Genomic DNA, 13,633 nt, shown 5'->3' on the forward strand with positions numbered 1-13,633 from the left:
TGTCAATTGCCGTTTTATAGTGCAGCCCGTATAGGATTTCTTCTCAAAAGACTTAAATATTAGTATAGAAGATCAAGTACGGCAAAAAAACAAATCGTGTGATTTTGGGAGTGCAAAATTCAAGGTTTAAAATTTAGAAGCTTGTTGTAGATACATATGGTTCTTGCATAATTAAGTACTTCTCTATAATGTAGTGCAAAATTACTTAGCTAGTTGATACTCAGTATCATACACAATATTACTGATCAAAGTGGAGTTAATCTCATCCCTTTAACAAAGAAGTCTATATTTTTATATCCACTTACCTTTTCTGGACTGATATATGCTGTATTATGCTCTGTTATGTTTAGCTTTTTAAAGATGTTAGTCTCTTGAAAGATGTTAGTGAAAATTTCTTCTGATACTCAGTTTATCACTGGGAATGATTTGTATATTCCTCTCTGGCTTCTTCAAGATGGAGCACTCCTTATAGCTGTTTGCAGAGGAAAAGTTAGTGAAGGCTTGGATTTCTGTGATGAGAATGCCCGTGCAGTTATAACCATAGGTATTCCGTTTCCAAATGTGAAAGACCTCCAGGTAGGATACCAATTGAGAGTTGTGCTTTATTTTTATGTCATGTTTGAAACACCAAATATGCACAAAATACTTTTTCTAAATGTGTACCCTTGTATTCCTCCCAATCCCTTTTGAATTCTTTGAGTTTCCTTCTACACAGGTAAGAGGAGGAACAGCATAGCATGTCTTGAGGACTCATTTATGTCATTCTAAATAAATGTATATCATGCTATAGATGTATTGTAAGTTTTTGTCTGACATTGCTGGTGAAGGCTATTGCATTGTTAAAATGCTCATTAACTTCATACTCTGCCAAGCAGCGGTCCAGATTCCCTCACCTGTTTTCATGCACTGAAACTTGTGCCATTTGCATAGAAATGAAGTCTCCTTCTTGGTCGTTCAGTTATGAAGCTCTGGGATAAACTCTAGGAAAATACTAGTTTAAATAAGGCATTCGGATTGATCAAAAGATTATTTCAGAAAATAGGTGGAAAGATAAAAGTAATTATAGTATAAAATAATAACAATGAAGCAACGTTTCACACACATAATTATTGATTGCAGTACATCACCTTTCTAATCCCTGTTGCCTTCTGTACTGTAACTATGTGAATGATATTTCCCACTTAAACAGCCAGTGGAACTGTAAACCTTTTCCAAGCTAATGCTACTTTATTAGCTTGCAATTCTGAGGTATGAAATTATGACATAACACAACCTCCTCCTGGATACTGAAGACATTAGTATTTTCATAATTCACTTTAGGCAAAAACTTCTAACTGCCTTCTAAAACCAGCATTTTGAAGTGCCTCCAATTAAAGGAATTGGAGACTATTTCTAGTTTTCAGCAAGTGGCCAAAGTAGGATCCTGTTGCTTGGACTGCTGTGTAATTACCCACATCAACACTTCCTTCCCTTTGACTTCAACAGATCTTGTCTCATGGGTAGATGATGTTCCATTAGAATAGGCACTTCATCATTGAAGCCAAGCATTCATAAAGGAAAAGAAAGCTAATGAACATGGGAAAGTGTTTTTTCAGACTGACTTTCTGCTTACTGAGAAAGAATATTTATTATTGACTCATTTGTAAGACTGCTCGGTTTTCAGTGGTCTGTGCATGTCACTTAGGTAGTCACCCAGTTGCTGGCACACTTCTTCCAGTGATAATAGCTACTGTCACTCCTTTATCTTATGTGAATCTTTCAGAACTTTTTGGAACTACTTTGTGAAGTAAAAAACAAAGTGAAGTATCACAGAATAAATAAATACCGGAACAGCTGGATTCTGGTTATTAGTAATGCCAAATCAAACAACAAAGTCATAGGTTCACACTTGAAAGCCCATACAGACTCAGCTTTGGCTTTAGAGATGTATTCTGAACTACAGTGAACAACCAAAGGCTTCTTTGTTGTCTACAGTGTGTGCCTAATTACAGCCTCGCAGGAAAAAACCCACATCCTATGAGGACTAGGAAGGTTATATTAGTGGTGGCTGCCTAGTGTAATGTTCTTTCAATGTTTGCATAACCTTCTTGAAGCACTCATTCAGCCACAACATTTTTTGCCTTACTAAAATGTAATATGTTGTACTTCAGCATAAAAGCATTTACATTCAAAGAATACTTAGCACTATTTCCAGAGTTAGAGATCTTTGGTTTAGAAGTGTATGCTGAAATGGTATTTTGAAAATGGTCTGTAGTATGGCTGGAACTCTTACAATTTACTCCGCATGATTTTCAGAAAGTCAGTACTTTTGTGTTCTAAATGATACAAAAATAAATTGAAAAGAATGTGTCGAGGGTGAATTATGTTTCTTAAGATGAAAATAGTATATTTGGTTTTACCCTGAGTTCAACCAAATATGTAACATAACAATCACAGGCAGAACATCCCATTACTGATAACTAAATCCCAAAAAATCAGTGTTGTGTTAAACTTTTTTTTTTTTTTTTAATTAGACTGAAGAAAACCGCTAAATTTTTAAGTAGGGATAGAAACAGTAGCTGCCAAATTGCAAGCAGCTAAAGGTTTGAGTGTATATATTTAGATATGGTAATGCACAAAGCACTGCAGTGATCAATTCTGGATGAGAGAAGGGCATGCACCAGTCTCTTAGCATCAGATTTGAGGAGCTGTCTGGTGCATGGCAGTGCTCCTAGAATAATGCTAGAGGAAATTGGGTTTATTGTAAATGTGCCTTTTGCTCAAGAACTTGGCTCCCAAGCGATACCCAGCTGGGCAGTACTTCCCTTTAAATTGAATGATGTTCTGTTTTGACCAAGGCTTTATGCGTAGTAGATACCCCAAAAAGTTCTGGTTAATGTACATTTCTTTTACCAGTTGAGCTCAATTGCATGGTGAAGGATAGTCACTCTCTTCACTGAAGAATAATGAGTAGCTTTGTAGAAATATAAGCATAGATACAAAAGCAATTTGGAAGATTAACCATCTTTTTCAGCAGCATGTCAGCTCATAAAAGGATTTGGAATTGCATTTTTAAGGAAAACTGGCTGTTGATATTGAAGATTGATGTGTAAAATTAAAAAGAGGGGAGGGAAAAAGAGACACAACACCAGTTTTCACCTGAAAATATTCTTTTTGTTTGTTTCTGGGACAGCTGATCCAATAGTATTGCTTCTCAGAATGGAATGAAACAGATGTTTTATAAAAGGGTATAGAAAACTAAGCACTGCATGTTACAAAAATCATTAACTATATATAAAACTAACTTGATACTGTATTTTTGATCGTCTGTATTAACAAAAGCAAATTGTTTCTTACTTCAGTCCCCCTAAACCAACAGACCTTACCTGAACATCAGGAAAGAAAACAAAGTTTTATTCCTCTACATTTTATTGTAATTATTCTAAATGCTTTTCTAGGGTGGCTGATTCTACTTTAAATGTTTCTCCTTATTAACAATTTTTTTCTATTGAAATTCTCTTTTTCTCCTGAGGTTAGAAGAATCCAGATTTCTAAAAATTAGAAGACAATGTAGAGTTCATCTTTTGGTTGGTTGGTTGGTTTTTTAGGATGTGTTAAGTTCTCAAATGAAACAGTTGAAGTTTGTAGGATAGTTAGGACATTTGCTTTTTTGATACAGTTGGTGTTTTTTTAGGTTTTTTAGGCTAACAGAAAACTGATTTATACCTGGTAATTTAAAACTTCCAGCCCTGAAGCTTTGGGAAGAACTTGACTTTGAGCAGATGGAAGAAAATTCAAAACACAGTGATGCAAGTCAAGTTAGACCTATATAGACAGAAAGTTGTGAGCACAGGTACAGCTGTAGCTTTTACATAGCAATGAGGGCTTAACAGATACACCAAACGAAGAAACTGATAAGACGATTAATAATGCCATCCCTTTAAAAATAGGAAATGCAAGTGATTAACAATTCCCTTGGATATCCATGAATGAGATACTTCTGGAATTGTTTTAAATCACTAAAAGTGCTTAGCTTCTACATGAAAATACACTTGCATGTCTGCTTTTTGGGTTAGTAGAAATCCTCTTAAGACTCAACTCCATAACCCCTGACTCCTGCACATAGCTTTTGCTTGTGTGAGTAATCCCCGTAATACTTCTAGGACTGTGCCCAGTCGTAAGGGTTTGTAGAATCATGCCTTTGGAGACCAGTATTTCATGTTGGCAGTTTGATGTTGGCTCATCTCCACTCCTGTTACTTGTCTGTGATCAACCTGCTTTCTAAATATATTTTATGGTTTGTAACGTGATTGAAAACCAGTGAACTGTAGTATTGGAGAATATAAATCATGTGACAAGAAAAGATATGTAATTCCATATACATGTTATCTGATGCTAACATACTCATTAACTACTGTTATATATTTTGAATTGTAGCATTTTGGATCCAGACATCAGTCTTTACTTGGGTAGAAACTCACTGTCAAGTGTGATGTGTAGTATCCAATTTTATTTTTGCCATGTATTTGTGCTAAATATGTGCCACAGCTTCTGGTATTAAATGGCAAGAATTTACTCTCCTTTAGTAATGGTATGCTTTTAGAACTTATTTTCTGTAGAACCTTTAAGGACTATTAGTTTCACTTAAAAATTTTAGGCACGTAGTATCTTGTGTTCACTCATTTTCCCGAAGAGAAGAGTTTAAAACACTTTATCAATGTTGGGGAGACAGAAATTATTAAGGTTCAGAAGTGTACTCTGTAATAAACAATACTCATTTAAGAAAGAGAAGCCAAACCCCTAATTCTGCGTAACTGAAAACGGCTTCTTATTGCTAATGAATCAGGTTGCTAAAGCAAAATATATAAAAGAAATGTTGAAGTATTGCTTAAAGCTATGGTATTCTCAGTGGTGGGGTTTGGCTCTAGGAAAGCAGGAAAATTTATTTCAGAGCCAAAAATGACTTCTTTGGCTGTGACCAGGATTTCCTCTGCCCACCTCTGGGACCTGAAAGTAGAGGTAGGAAAATTTGATTTTAGAGCCAAGTGTGACTTGTTTAGTTCAAGTAATAATTTACTGTTCTCACCTTGGGGACCTGAAAATAAAGAAACTCGCTATGAAATGTTGATAATGGGTGACTCTGAAGTGCAAGCATTAAGCTAACTTTCCCAGAGAGCATTTCTTCACTTCCACCTTTCCAGATGCTTTTGATCGTAGTACAGTAGAGTGTACTTAATCATGTAACAGCTCCGAGAACTTTACCAAAGTATAGAGGAAAACATAGTCAAACTCTTTTACATCAGTAGATGTGCAAGGAAAATAAACTTGATAAGGCCAGGATTACTGTGTAGTGGCATTACTCAAGGACTGTAGCGGAGTTCGCCACTAACGAGAAGTATTTCCCATAGCTGCTATAGGGTGAATATGAGCTACAATGGCAAATACTTTCTTTATTGTTTCAAGTAACATAATTACTGAAGTATGATGGAACACATCATTTCAATTACAGTGTTCTGAGTTATAGGTAACCTAACGATACAGAGAGTTTGCAGCTATCTAGCTGAAGTTTCTCCTTTCTTGAGGGCTCCACAAACTGAGATATTTGTATCATTTCAGAATAATGGCATTTTTCAAAAAATGGAAGTTAATTTCTAGTTCTTGTGGCAATTTTTAAACCTATATGGTTTTGCTCCATTAAAAGGAGAAAGAATCTTGTGCTAGAGAAGTGGTCGCTGAAATAATTTGTTTCTTGCATTCTGTATTCTAGGAATAGAAAAATTTCTAAGAAAATGATTGTTGTTTTAGATGCTTAACCTTAGTTGAGAAGCACACCACCCACGGCAGGAATTTCATCGCAGCTTTGCATCGCTTCAAAAATATGTTCACTTCTTCTTCAAAATAAAGGACTGTTTTAAGAAATGGGCAGATTGGTCCAGGCAATCCCATTTCATGGGAAGGTCATTATTGTGTTTAGCAGAATTTGAAAGCTCCCTGTGAAGTTAAGAAATCTTTGGAGAGATGTAAGACTGTTCTGTTATTGATGTGATCGTTTGAAGCAGGCTGAATGGTTCTGAGCAACTTTCCCCCAACTTTCCAGTGAAACCTGACATTTGTTGTAAAAGCCTCAAGGCACAGCGTGTGCTATCATCTTCTGTATGATTGAAATGTTTGTAAAGTCGTGATCGATTGTTTGTTTGATTGATTGTCTATGTCATGGCTGCCTAAACCTCAGCCACTTCGACTTTCTTCTTCATTCTATTACTGTCAGAACAATTACAAATATAACGTGGGGAGCAGAATAGCATTTATGGAATTTTCACAGGGAAGGCAAGCATCCTGGTGTATTTATTGAATGTGCTCTGAGCAGGAAATACTGAATAGCGTAAAAGTGCAATGTGTCTATGTATTTGTATATATAAATGCATACATACACACACACTTGTCCTTCTTCCATGGCCCACTTCAGATTCAATTTTTTTTAAAATTTTAATTGCAAAATAGCTTTTTGAATCAATCAAGGATGTAAATAAGAACTAAACTCACATCACTGAAACGTACAGTGTTGTGCAGCAAGCCTCTAGATGTTCAATAGTTACTGGGGCAATATACTTCTAAATTTTGGACAAAAGCATACTTCTAGACTGTTCATCCAGCCTTGTTCTGGTCTTGCAGCAGTACACTGTAAGTTATTGGAATCTGCTGTGATTTCTGCTTACTAAGGGGCAATGCAGTGTGCAGAATTGCATCGTAACCAGATGATTGGCTGGATATGCAGATCTCCATCACTTGATTTTTAGTTTCTTCTCCCCAAAGGAGAAGAGGTGTAACTATCAGGAGGTGTAACTATTTGTGTTAGAGAAAAAACAAGCAATGCAGTAAATACATCACGGTGTGGCAATTTCTTCTACCAGTTTGAAGCAGTAAGAGATCACAAAAGCCTTTTACTTCCCATTTTTTTGAGAAATGAGAATAGTTGTGAAGAGTCAAAAGTCATCCACATCCAACAGAAATTGTGTTAATTAAGAAAAAGTATTGATGGGAGAGGCTTAATTCGTGGGAGTAGCTGTAAATTCCTGTGGCATACAGCGTTCCTGTAGCTAAGAAAGAGGTAACATTTAAGTTCAACTTAACATGTGAGACTGGTGGATGGCATTTCTCTTCTACTGGTGCAAGGCTAATGTCAATATGTTGGCAGAGATCACAGAATTCATCCCTAAATATATCCAGAAGTTAAGCCTTTGGATAAATAATACAGCAAATCAAAACTTTTCCTTTACATTTAATAGTTTACTTTTCTGATCCATAAAATTCTTCAAAGTGATTTTCTTGTGTTTATCTTGTCCTTAGCAGGTAGTGTTGACCTTTAAGTTTTTACTTTACTGTCAAAGTATGTTGAAAGCTTTAAAAGTGAAGCTATCACCTTGGGGATTTGTAAGGATGACTGACACTTACCACTTCACCTCAGACACAGCAGCACTGCGCGTATGCAGCAGCGTTGGACCTCAGGGGAAGCTGTTTGATTTTTTTCACTTCTGCTTCACTGGAAATGGATTGAATTTTCTCTTCAGAGGAGAGTTTTGGTTGCATTAGATTTTAATCAAGTCACTTGTTCACAGTCCCTCAAAGCCTACAAGACTGAGATGAGTAGATGGGCCTGGGGTGAATGTGCTACAAGATTTGTCAAACTGTAGAACTTCCAGATCTCTAAGATGCCACATGGTGTAGTTAACAGTACTAAAAGTGTTCAGCAGTTACAACATTACATAAGCTTCCCATCTCTCTAACACTGGGATTAAGAGTGAGAATACTGGGAAAGCATTTAGTTGTAAAATACCTCTTGAGTTCAAAATAAGAGAAATACAGCCTTGCATGAGGCGGTGGTGCTGTTGTTCTGCCCCAGAAGATGTTGCGCTGTTTAAATCTGATGAATGCCCAGTACCTTCTCAGGTGGACTGTTTAGTTGCAACAGCCTGAAGGATACAGCTAGTCAGAGACCTAGATCTGCAGAGATCTTGTTTCCTTACTTTATTCAGTATTACTTGAGGAAGGCAAATTTTTAAGGGTGCATAGAAATCTTCAGGCAGAAAAGGTCACCTGAACTACTGTTAAGCTTATGTGGCTCTGATGCAGGAGTTATTGATTAGAGTCACTGGCCTCTGCCAGGGCAGCTGCTGGAGCAGAGGGTGGTGAGTGCAGGGTTTGGACTTGCAGTGCTTCATCTGCTCAAGAGACTCACAGAGTGGAGCTGAGTGACAGAGCATCTTGAAGATAACTGAGCAGTGCGAAGTATTGATCATGTCTCTACCTGATAATGTCTTACTCTTATTCACCGTATATATGGTATTGCTGTGCTCACAGTTTGGGGGTTTTGTTGGTTTTTAAAGAAATGCAGTATTGGGGTATGAAAGCCGAAGAGAACATTATGTGTGTACCTGGTGGCCATCTTTAGCCATAGGAGTGGTTAGAATGGCCGTAATAAATTATTGTCATATACAGAATCTGGTTTGCTAAATTATAGGTAATAAGGATTTGCTTATTTCATTCTGTTTTGTATGTGTTAACACTGCACTTTGAATGTGTGGAGCATTTAAAGACAGCCTCTTGCTGTAATATCTTTTTCCTGTGGGCTAATAAATTGAGACAATACTGCTTTTAGTAGGTCTACTGAGGAGTGAGCATATTCGAAGCATGGTTTATGACTCAGCCAGGTCTTTACACGTGCATTATTTAGTCTTAAATCTCAGAGACGTTGTTACTGCTTTTGAAGTGAGGGAGGGAAAGTTAAACACTGCGCTATTTAATGCTACTTCTATTTAAGGATTTTCAGATGTAAGAGAAAAGAAATTGGGTTTCATGTCTTACTTTCCTGCACTTACAAACTTTTACGATTACTTGGCATTCATCAGGAGGAAAGTAGATGGCAGGTATGTTCTTGAAGAATTCTAATTATTGCTATTTCAGGTGAAAGAGAGACTCTAACTGGACACAGGAGATTTTTAGGACGGTAAATTTGCTTAAAAACCATTTTAATGTCTTCTGGGGGGATGGAAGCAGGGAATGACCACGTGGTAGTTTTTGTTTGTTTGTTTTTTAGGAGGTGGGGAATTAGTAGATTTTAAATCTAAACGTGTCTTTGAAAGTTTTTTTTAGTTGATATGGGCAATGTTCTTTGTTTTCATTACTATTTTCCTCATCAAACCAGAGAAACAAGTCGGTGGAATGCCAGAACACATTTATATCCATTTTCTGATTTGTATTTCCTTGGAGGAGACTGTTGGGGAGTGACAGGCATGAGTTTAGACCCGTGTGTGTACATGTACCTACCTACACGTGTGTTCGTGCACTGGCACAGTTCCAAGTTTATTTGCTTTTTTCCTTTTAGCAGTTGCCTCTTTCTTTAACCTGAGCTGTCACAGCACTGCTAAGTGCTGATGTGAAGAGGAATGCTGGCTTAGATGAGTGCTCTGTCCCAGTGCTCACAACAGTGTCATTGTATTCATGAATTTCTGTCTTGTCTATAGATTTCTGGGTAATCTGGTCTGTAGTCCCCCACAGTTACAAACGGGGGGTCATTTTTAATCTACTGGAGAAAATAGGAGACAGTCAGGGATGTTTGTGAAGTGATGTCTTGTCAGGGAACAGGCCTGGCTTGTTAACTGCTAGGAACAGCTTAGGATTTTTTTGTTTATTTTTGGAAAGCAAAGTATAGCACTACATTTGGTTGAGTAAAGTAACGAATCCAAAGAAAACTCTCCAAACTTTGCCAGATGCAGTAAAACCAGACACAGTTTAGTTTTGCTGATTTAAATCACACCGAGTAAGAAAAATGCATATTGTGGTTTAGCCTGTTTAACCTTTATATTGTGATACTGGCACTGATCAGTTTAGAGTATTCTGGTTACGACTGGTAAATGCCCCAAATTCACGTTCCCTGCTAGGCTTTCCCTATTATCTCTTGAGATCCAGCGTCCTGTCCTTTGGCTGAGATAAAATAGTTCTAGATGAGTGTTTGGACCATCTGCTGGGTTTATTGAAGTAAATTTTCTTAAAAAGGAATTAATTGTGTAGCAAAGTACTTTTCTTTCTTTGTAGGTTGAATGCTTTCTCCTTAAAACTTCTTAACAGTTAAATCAGCATGTAGGATGCTGGGCAGACCTTTAGCTGAAGGTACCTAATATGAATTGAAATAGTTTCATACTTTATCTCAGTTTTAATTATGACTGCAGAACAAGGAGAACCTTTATATTTGCAGAATGGGAAGAGCTCAGTTTAAAGGAGAAAATGGTGCTTTAATTTTACTAGTTCTAACCGTTGATTTTTTTCTGCAGAGACAAATAGTTCATAATAGATGGATATTTGTATCCTTGCTGTTAAATACAGACATGTTCCTGTTAATTTTGAAGAAATGTGGTTCAGCCTGGCGTGTTGCTAAAAAAGCATGCTACAGGCTTCTGCATGTGAACCTGGGGGCTATTTTGGGTCCTGGTTCTAGTTTTCGAACAGCTTTGCTGAGCTTCATGCCATAAGGCAGCTGATATAGTCCATGGTCATCACAAGTATAAATCCAATTGATGTACTTACGTATTGCTTGAATCCTGAATAACTCTGAGCTTCTTCATGTGAAGCAATATTACCACAGATAACTTTTTTTGTGATTTATGAAACACTTAAAACCTTGTATAATGAATGTTGTTTAATGTTGTCGTTGAAGAAGAATTGTATTTCTGATTTTGATTGAAAGCCACACTTGGAAATTCTTCTATTGTAGCAGAAACTGCCTCAAAATATTTTCCCAAGTAATTAAAAAAAAATTTGGTCATGGCATTTATTTTTGATGCTTTTTCTCCCTTAATATTCCATAGTGAAAGATGTCGAACTAATTAGGCATTAAAAGAACGAGTGGTTAGCAGGTATAATGTTGTTAGACTTCAGTTAATGTGAATGTGACCATGACCTCCCAGATAGATCAAAGACTAATCTGTCTGACAGCTACAAGATGGCAGAGCTTGCCACAGGCCTTCTGCTGCTGCTTGCTGAAGCTATTTGTCTGTAAAGCATGCCTGATAGCTAAGAGTATATTTTTAAGGATGAACAGGTAAAAGTAAAAGGCTGTCTTTTGACATTTTAACTAATCCCTTCTAGCCCGTGGTTTACTGCACATTTAGGATATTTGCTAGCAGGAGAGACTGGCTTTTTCACATATGTAACATGTCATTTTGAATTGGGCGTTGATTTGATGCTTGATAATGTAAGAGTTATACAATGAAATAGATTCTGATTGCATTAAAATGACATGCCCTGGCCTTTTACCTTTAGAAGACTGACAATGAAAACTGAACTCTCAGCAATGTAACTTGTCATCTCATGCTGAGACGTGATCATTTAAGTGAGAAAACAGAATGTTTGTTTTCTGTTAACCCTTTTTTAATTAAGGTAGAAAAGACAAGGTTTAATGACACATTACCCAATTAGACAGAGTATGGATTTCTGTATGGTTTGAGAAATGAAATGTTGTTACTGATGTGCAGTACAAGCAGTGCACATTTAAGTTAACATGTATGAAAAGAATGTAAAACTAATGTGTTTTATTCACATTACATTTTAGAGGGTCATGCAGGATAGAGCAGATGATACTACCAGTTTGCCACCTTCTGTTACTTCAGTGGCTTTATGCACGTAATGAAAAATGTCATTTTTATCTGTGTAAGACAGATGAGTAGGAATTCTGTTTGGAAGTGCTTGCTAGGAACGTAAGAAACTGTGATAATGCTGCATTTGTTACAATTGGCCAAAGCGAACAGAAAATCTTCAAAAGAGGAAGTTGTTAGAAAATTTACCAGGACTAGAAGACAAATGCAAAGAATGTACAGGTGTATATTGTCACTGGTTATGTTTTAAAGACTGCAAGAGAATTTTCCGACATCGTATCTCCTTTCAGATGGTGCAGAGTACCTTTTTGTTTCTCCAGATAGGATTTCCATTTGTCGAAATGCACAGATGTGCTTAAGTTCCTTTTTAAGGAATGATTTTAATATTCATAAAATGTTAGGAAGAAATCAGCTTCTGTTTTGAAAATTGCAAAGGAAACCTCACGTGCCAGTCAATAAATTCTGAGTGACTGGAACAAATATTAAATCTGTGAAATCAAACTGACTTTACTCTCTGGCTGTAAAGATTGAATTTAGAAATTTGACAGGCAATTTAAAGGGCATAAGTACATAAAATAAAATTTCTTATCCAAATACAACTTGAAAGTTACCTGTCAGAAGAGGTTAGAAGTCTGCTATTTTCTCTCCTGAAGCGTGTCCTTTCACTTGTCAGTTTAGAAAGGTTAATACTGTACAAAAGAGCAAAGGAAAGATCCTTTTTGGCGTAGTTTTATGTTTGTTTATTTAAAAATAATCATAAAATTCATTTCCCCCCTCCCAGAAATAAGTCATTCTGATATATGTTGGAACTGTGTATAATGTCCCAATACAAGTTCTTGTTCAGATGCAGATCAGGCACTGTATGTGTAGTTGTCCATATGATTAGAAAGGAGAGGCTGGAGATTTCTTTTGCAGTTGATACCAGATCTGCTTTTGAAGCAGGTAGGAGAGCATTTTCAGAACAAGAGGAGTGTGCTCTTTTCTGCCATATGCTGGCCCATGGGCCCGCAAACCTTAGCTGCTGCTTTCGCTTCACAATTAGCCAGGGAAATGCTTGTTTCCAAAGTGCAGAAGGTGATGCTAAGCTAGGAATTAGAGGTGGTGTTGCTGACGTCTGGTGTTTTGGCGATGCCGCTCTGTCTCTGAAGTACTCTCTTAGCTTTTGTAGAAGAAGGGGTTATATTTGCTTAACCCTCACTTGAGAAAAGTGTGGTCTGGTACCATCAATAGATTAGGAGTCAGAGTTTGTGATAAAGGATAAAGATCTCCATTATATAATTTGCTTCCAGATAAGCAAATGTGACTGTGGTCTAGTATCTGGGTTTTCTGCCTGTGTGAAAGCTTATCCTGCTCTTGCTAGCAGAGATTTGGATAAGTGTGTGGTTGTTGTGTTATTCCATATAAATTATTGGAATAGATCACATGTTAAGAATAACTTTAGAAGGGTAAAAACCATAATTGTATGCAAGATACAAAGTTGAAACACTGAAGCATGCTTTACATATTCACTTATTTAATGCATGTTTGCTTCTTTCTCTCTTTCAAAATATTTCCTTTTCAACATCATTATTAAAAACAATATTTCATTATTTGTTTCTTAGGTTGAATTAAAGAGGAAATACAATGACCAGCACAAAAATACAAGAGGCCTTTTACCAGGGAATCAGTGGTATGAAATTCAAGCTTATAGGGCTCTGAACCAAGCCCTGGGAAGGTGAGATAAGCTGAATATAATTAAAAATATATATATTTGTAGAAAAAAAAATTTTGCAACCCCCTTAGGGATTAATTCCTCACTGTTAACACAAAAGGGATAGATTGGGCCAAAATACTTATATTGCGAAAATCAGGTCTTCAACTGTTCTATACTGGCAATTGTCTGGTTTTCAGGTTGTTGTGCATTTGAACATTGTTATAATCCAGAGTTTTTGTTTGGTTTACATTCAGAATCCACCGTCTTTTGGTTACAGATTTTATTGTTTGTAATCCAGGTATACAGAAATGAA

At 36.7% G+C, this 13,633-nt stretch overlaps 1 protein-coding gene across 1 annotated transcript in view; it reads left to right on the forward strand.

Moving 5' to 3' along the window:
* The window catches only part of BRIP1 (BRCA1 interacting DNA helicase 1), a gene marked incomplete at its 3' end in the record, with an annotated part of 57,538 nt that overhangs the window by 38,069 nt on the left and 5,836 nt on the right, over positions 1–13,633 (forward strand). The window contains exons 15-16 of the mRNA XM_080630252.1: positions 455–576; positions 13,229–13,341. Coding sequence (XP_080486378.1) covers positions 455–576; positions 13,229–13,341 — 235 coding nt within the window. The remainder of the gene's footprint in view (positions 1–454; positions 577–13,228; positions 13,342–13,633) is intronic.

Source organism: Psittacula echo (genome assembly GCF_963264785.1).
Source record: "Psittacula echo genome assembly, chromosome: 15".
Taxonomy (NCBI): Eukaryota; Metazoa; Chordata; class Aves; order Psittaciformes; family Psittacidae; genus Psittacula; species Psittacula echo.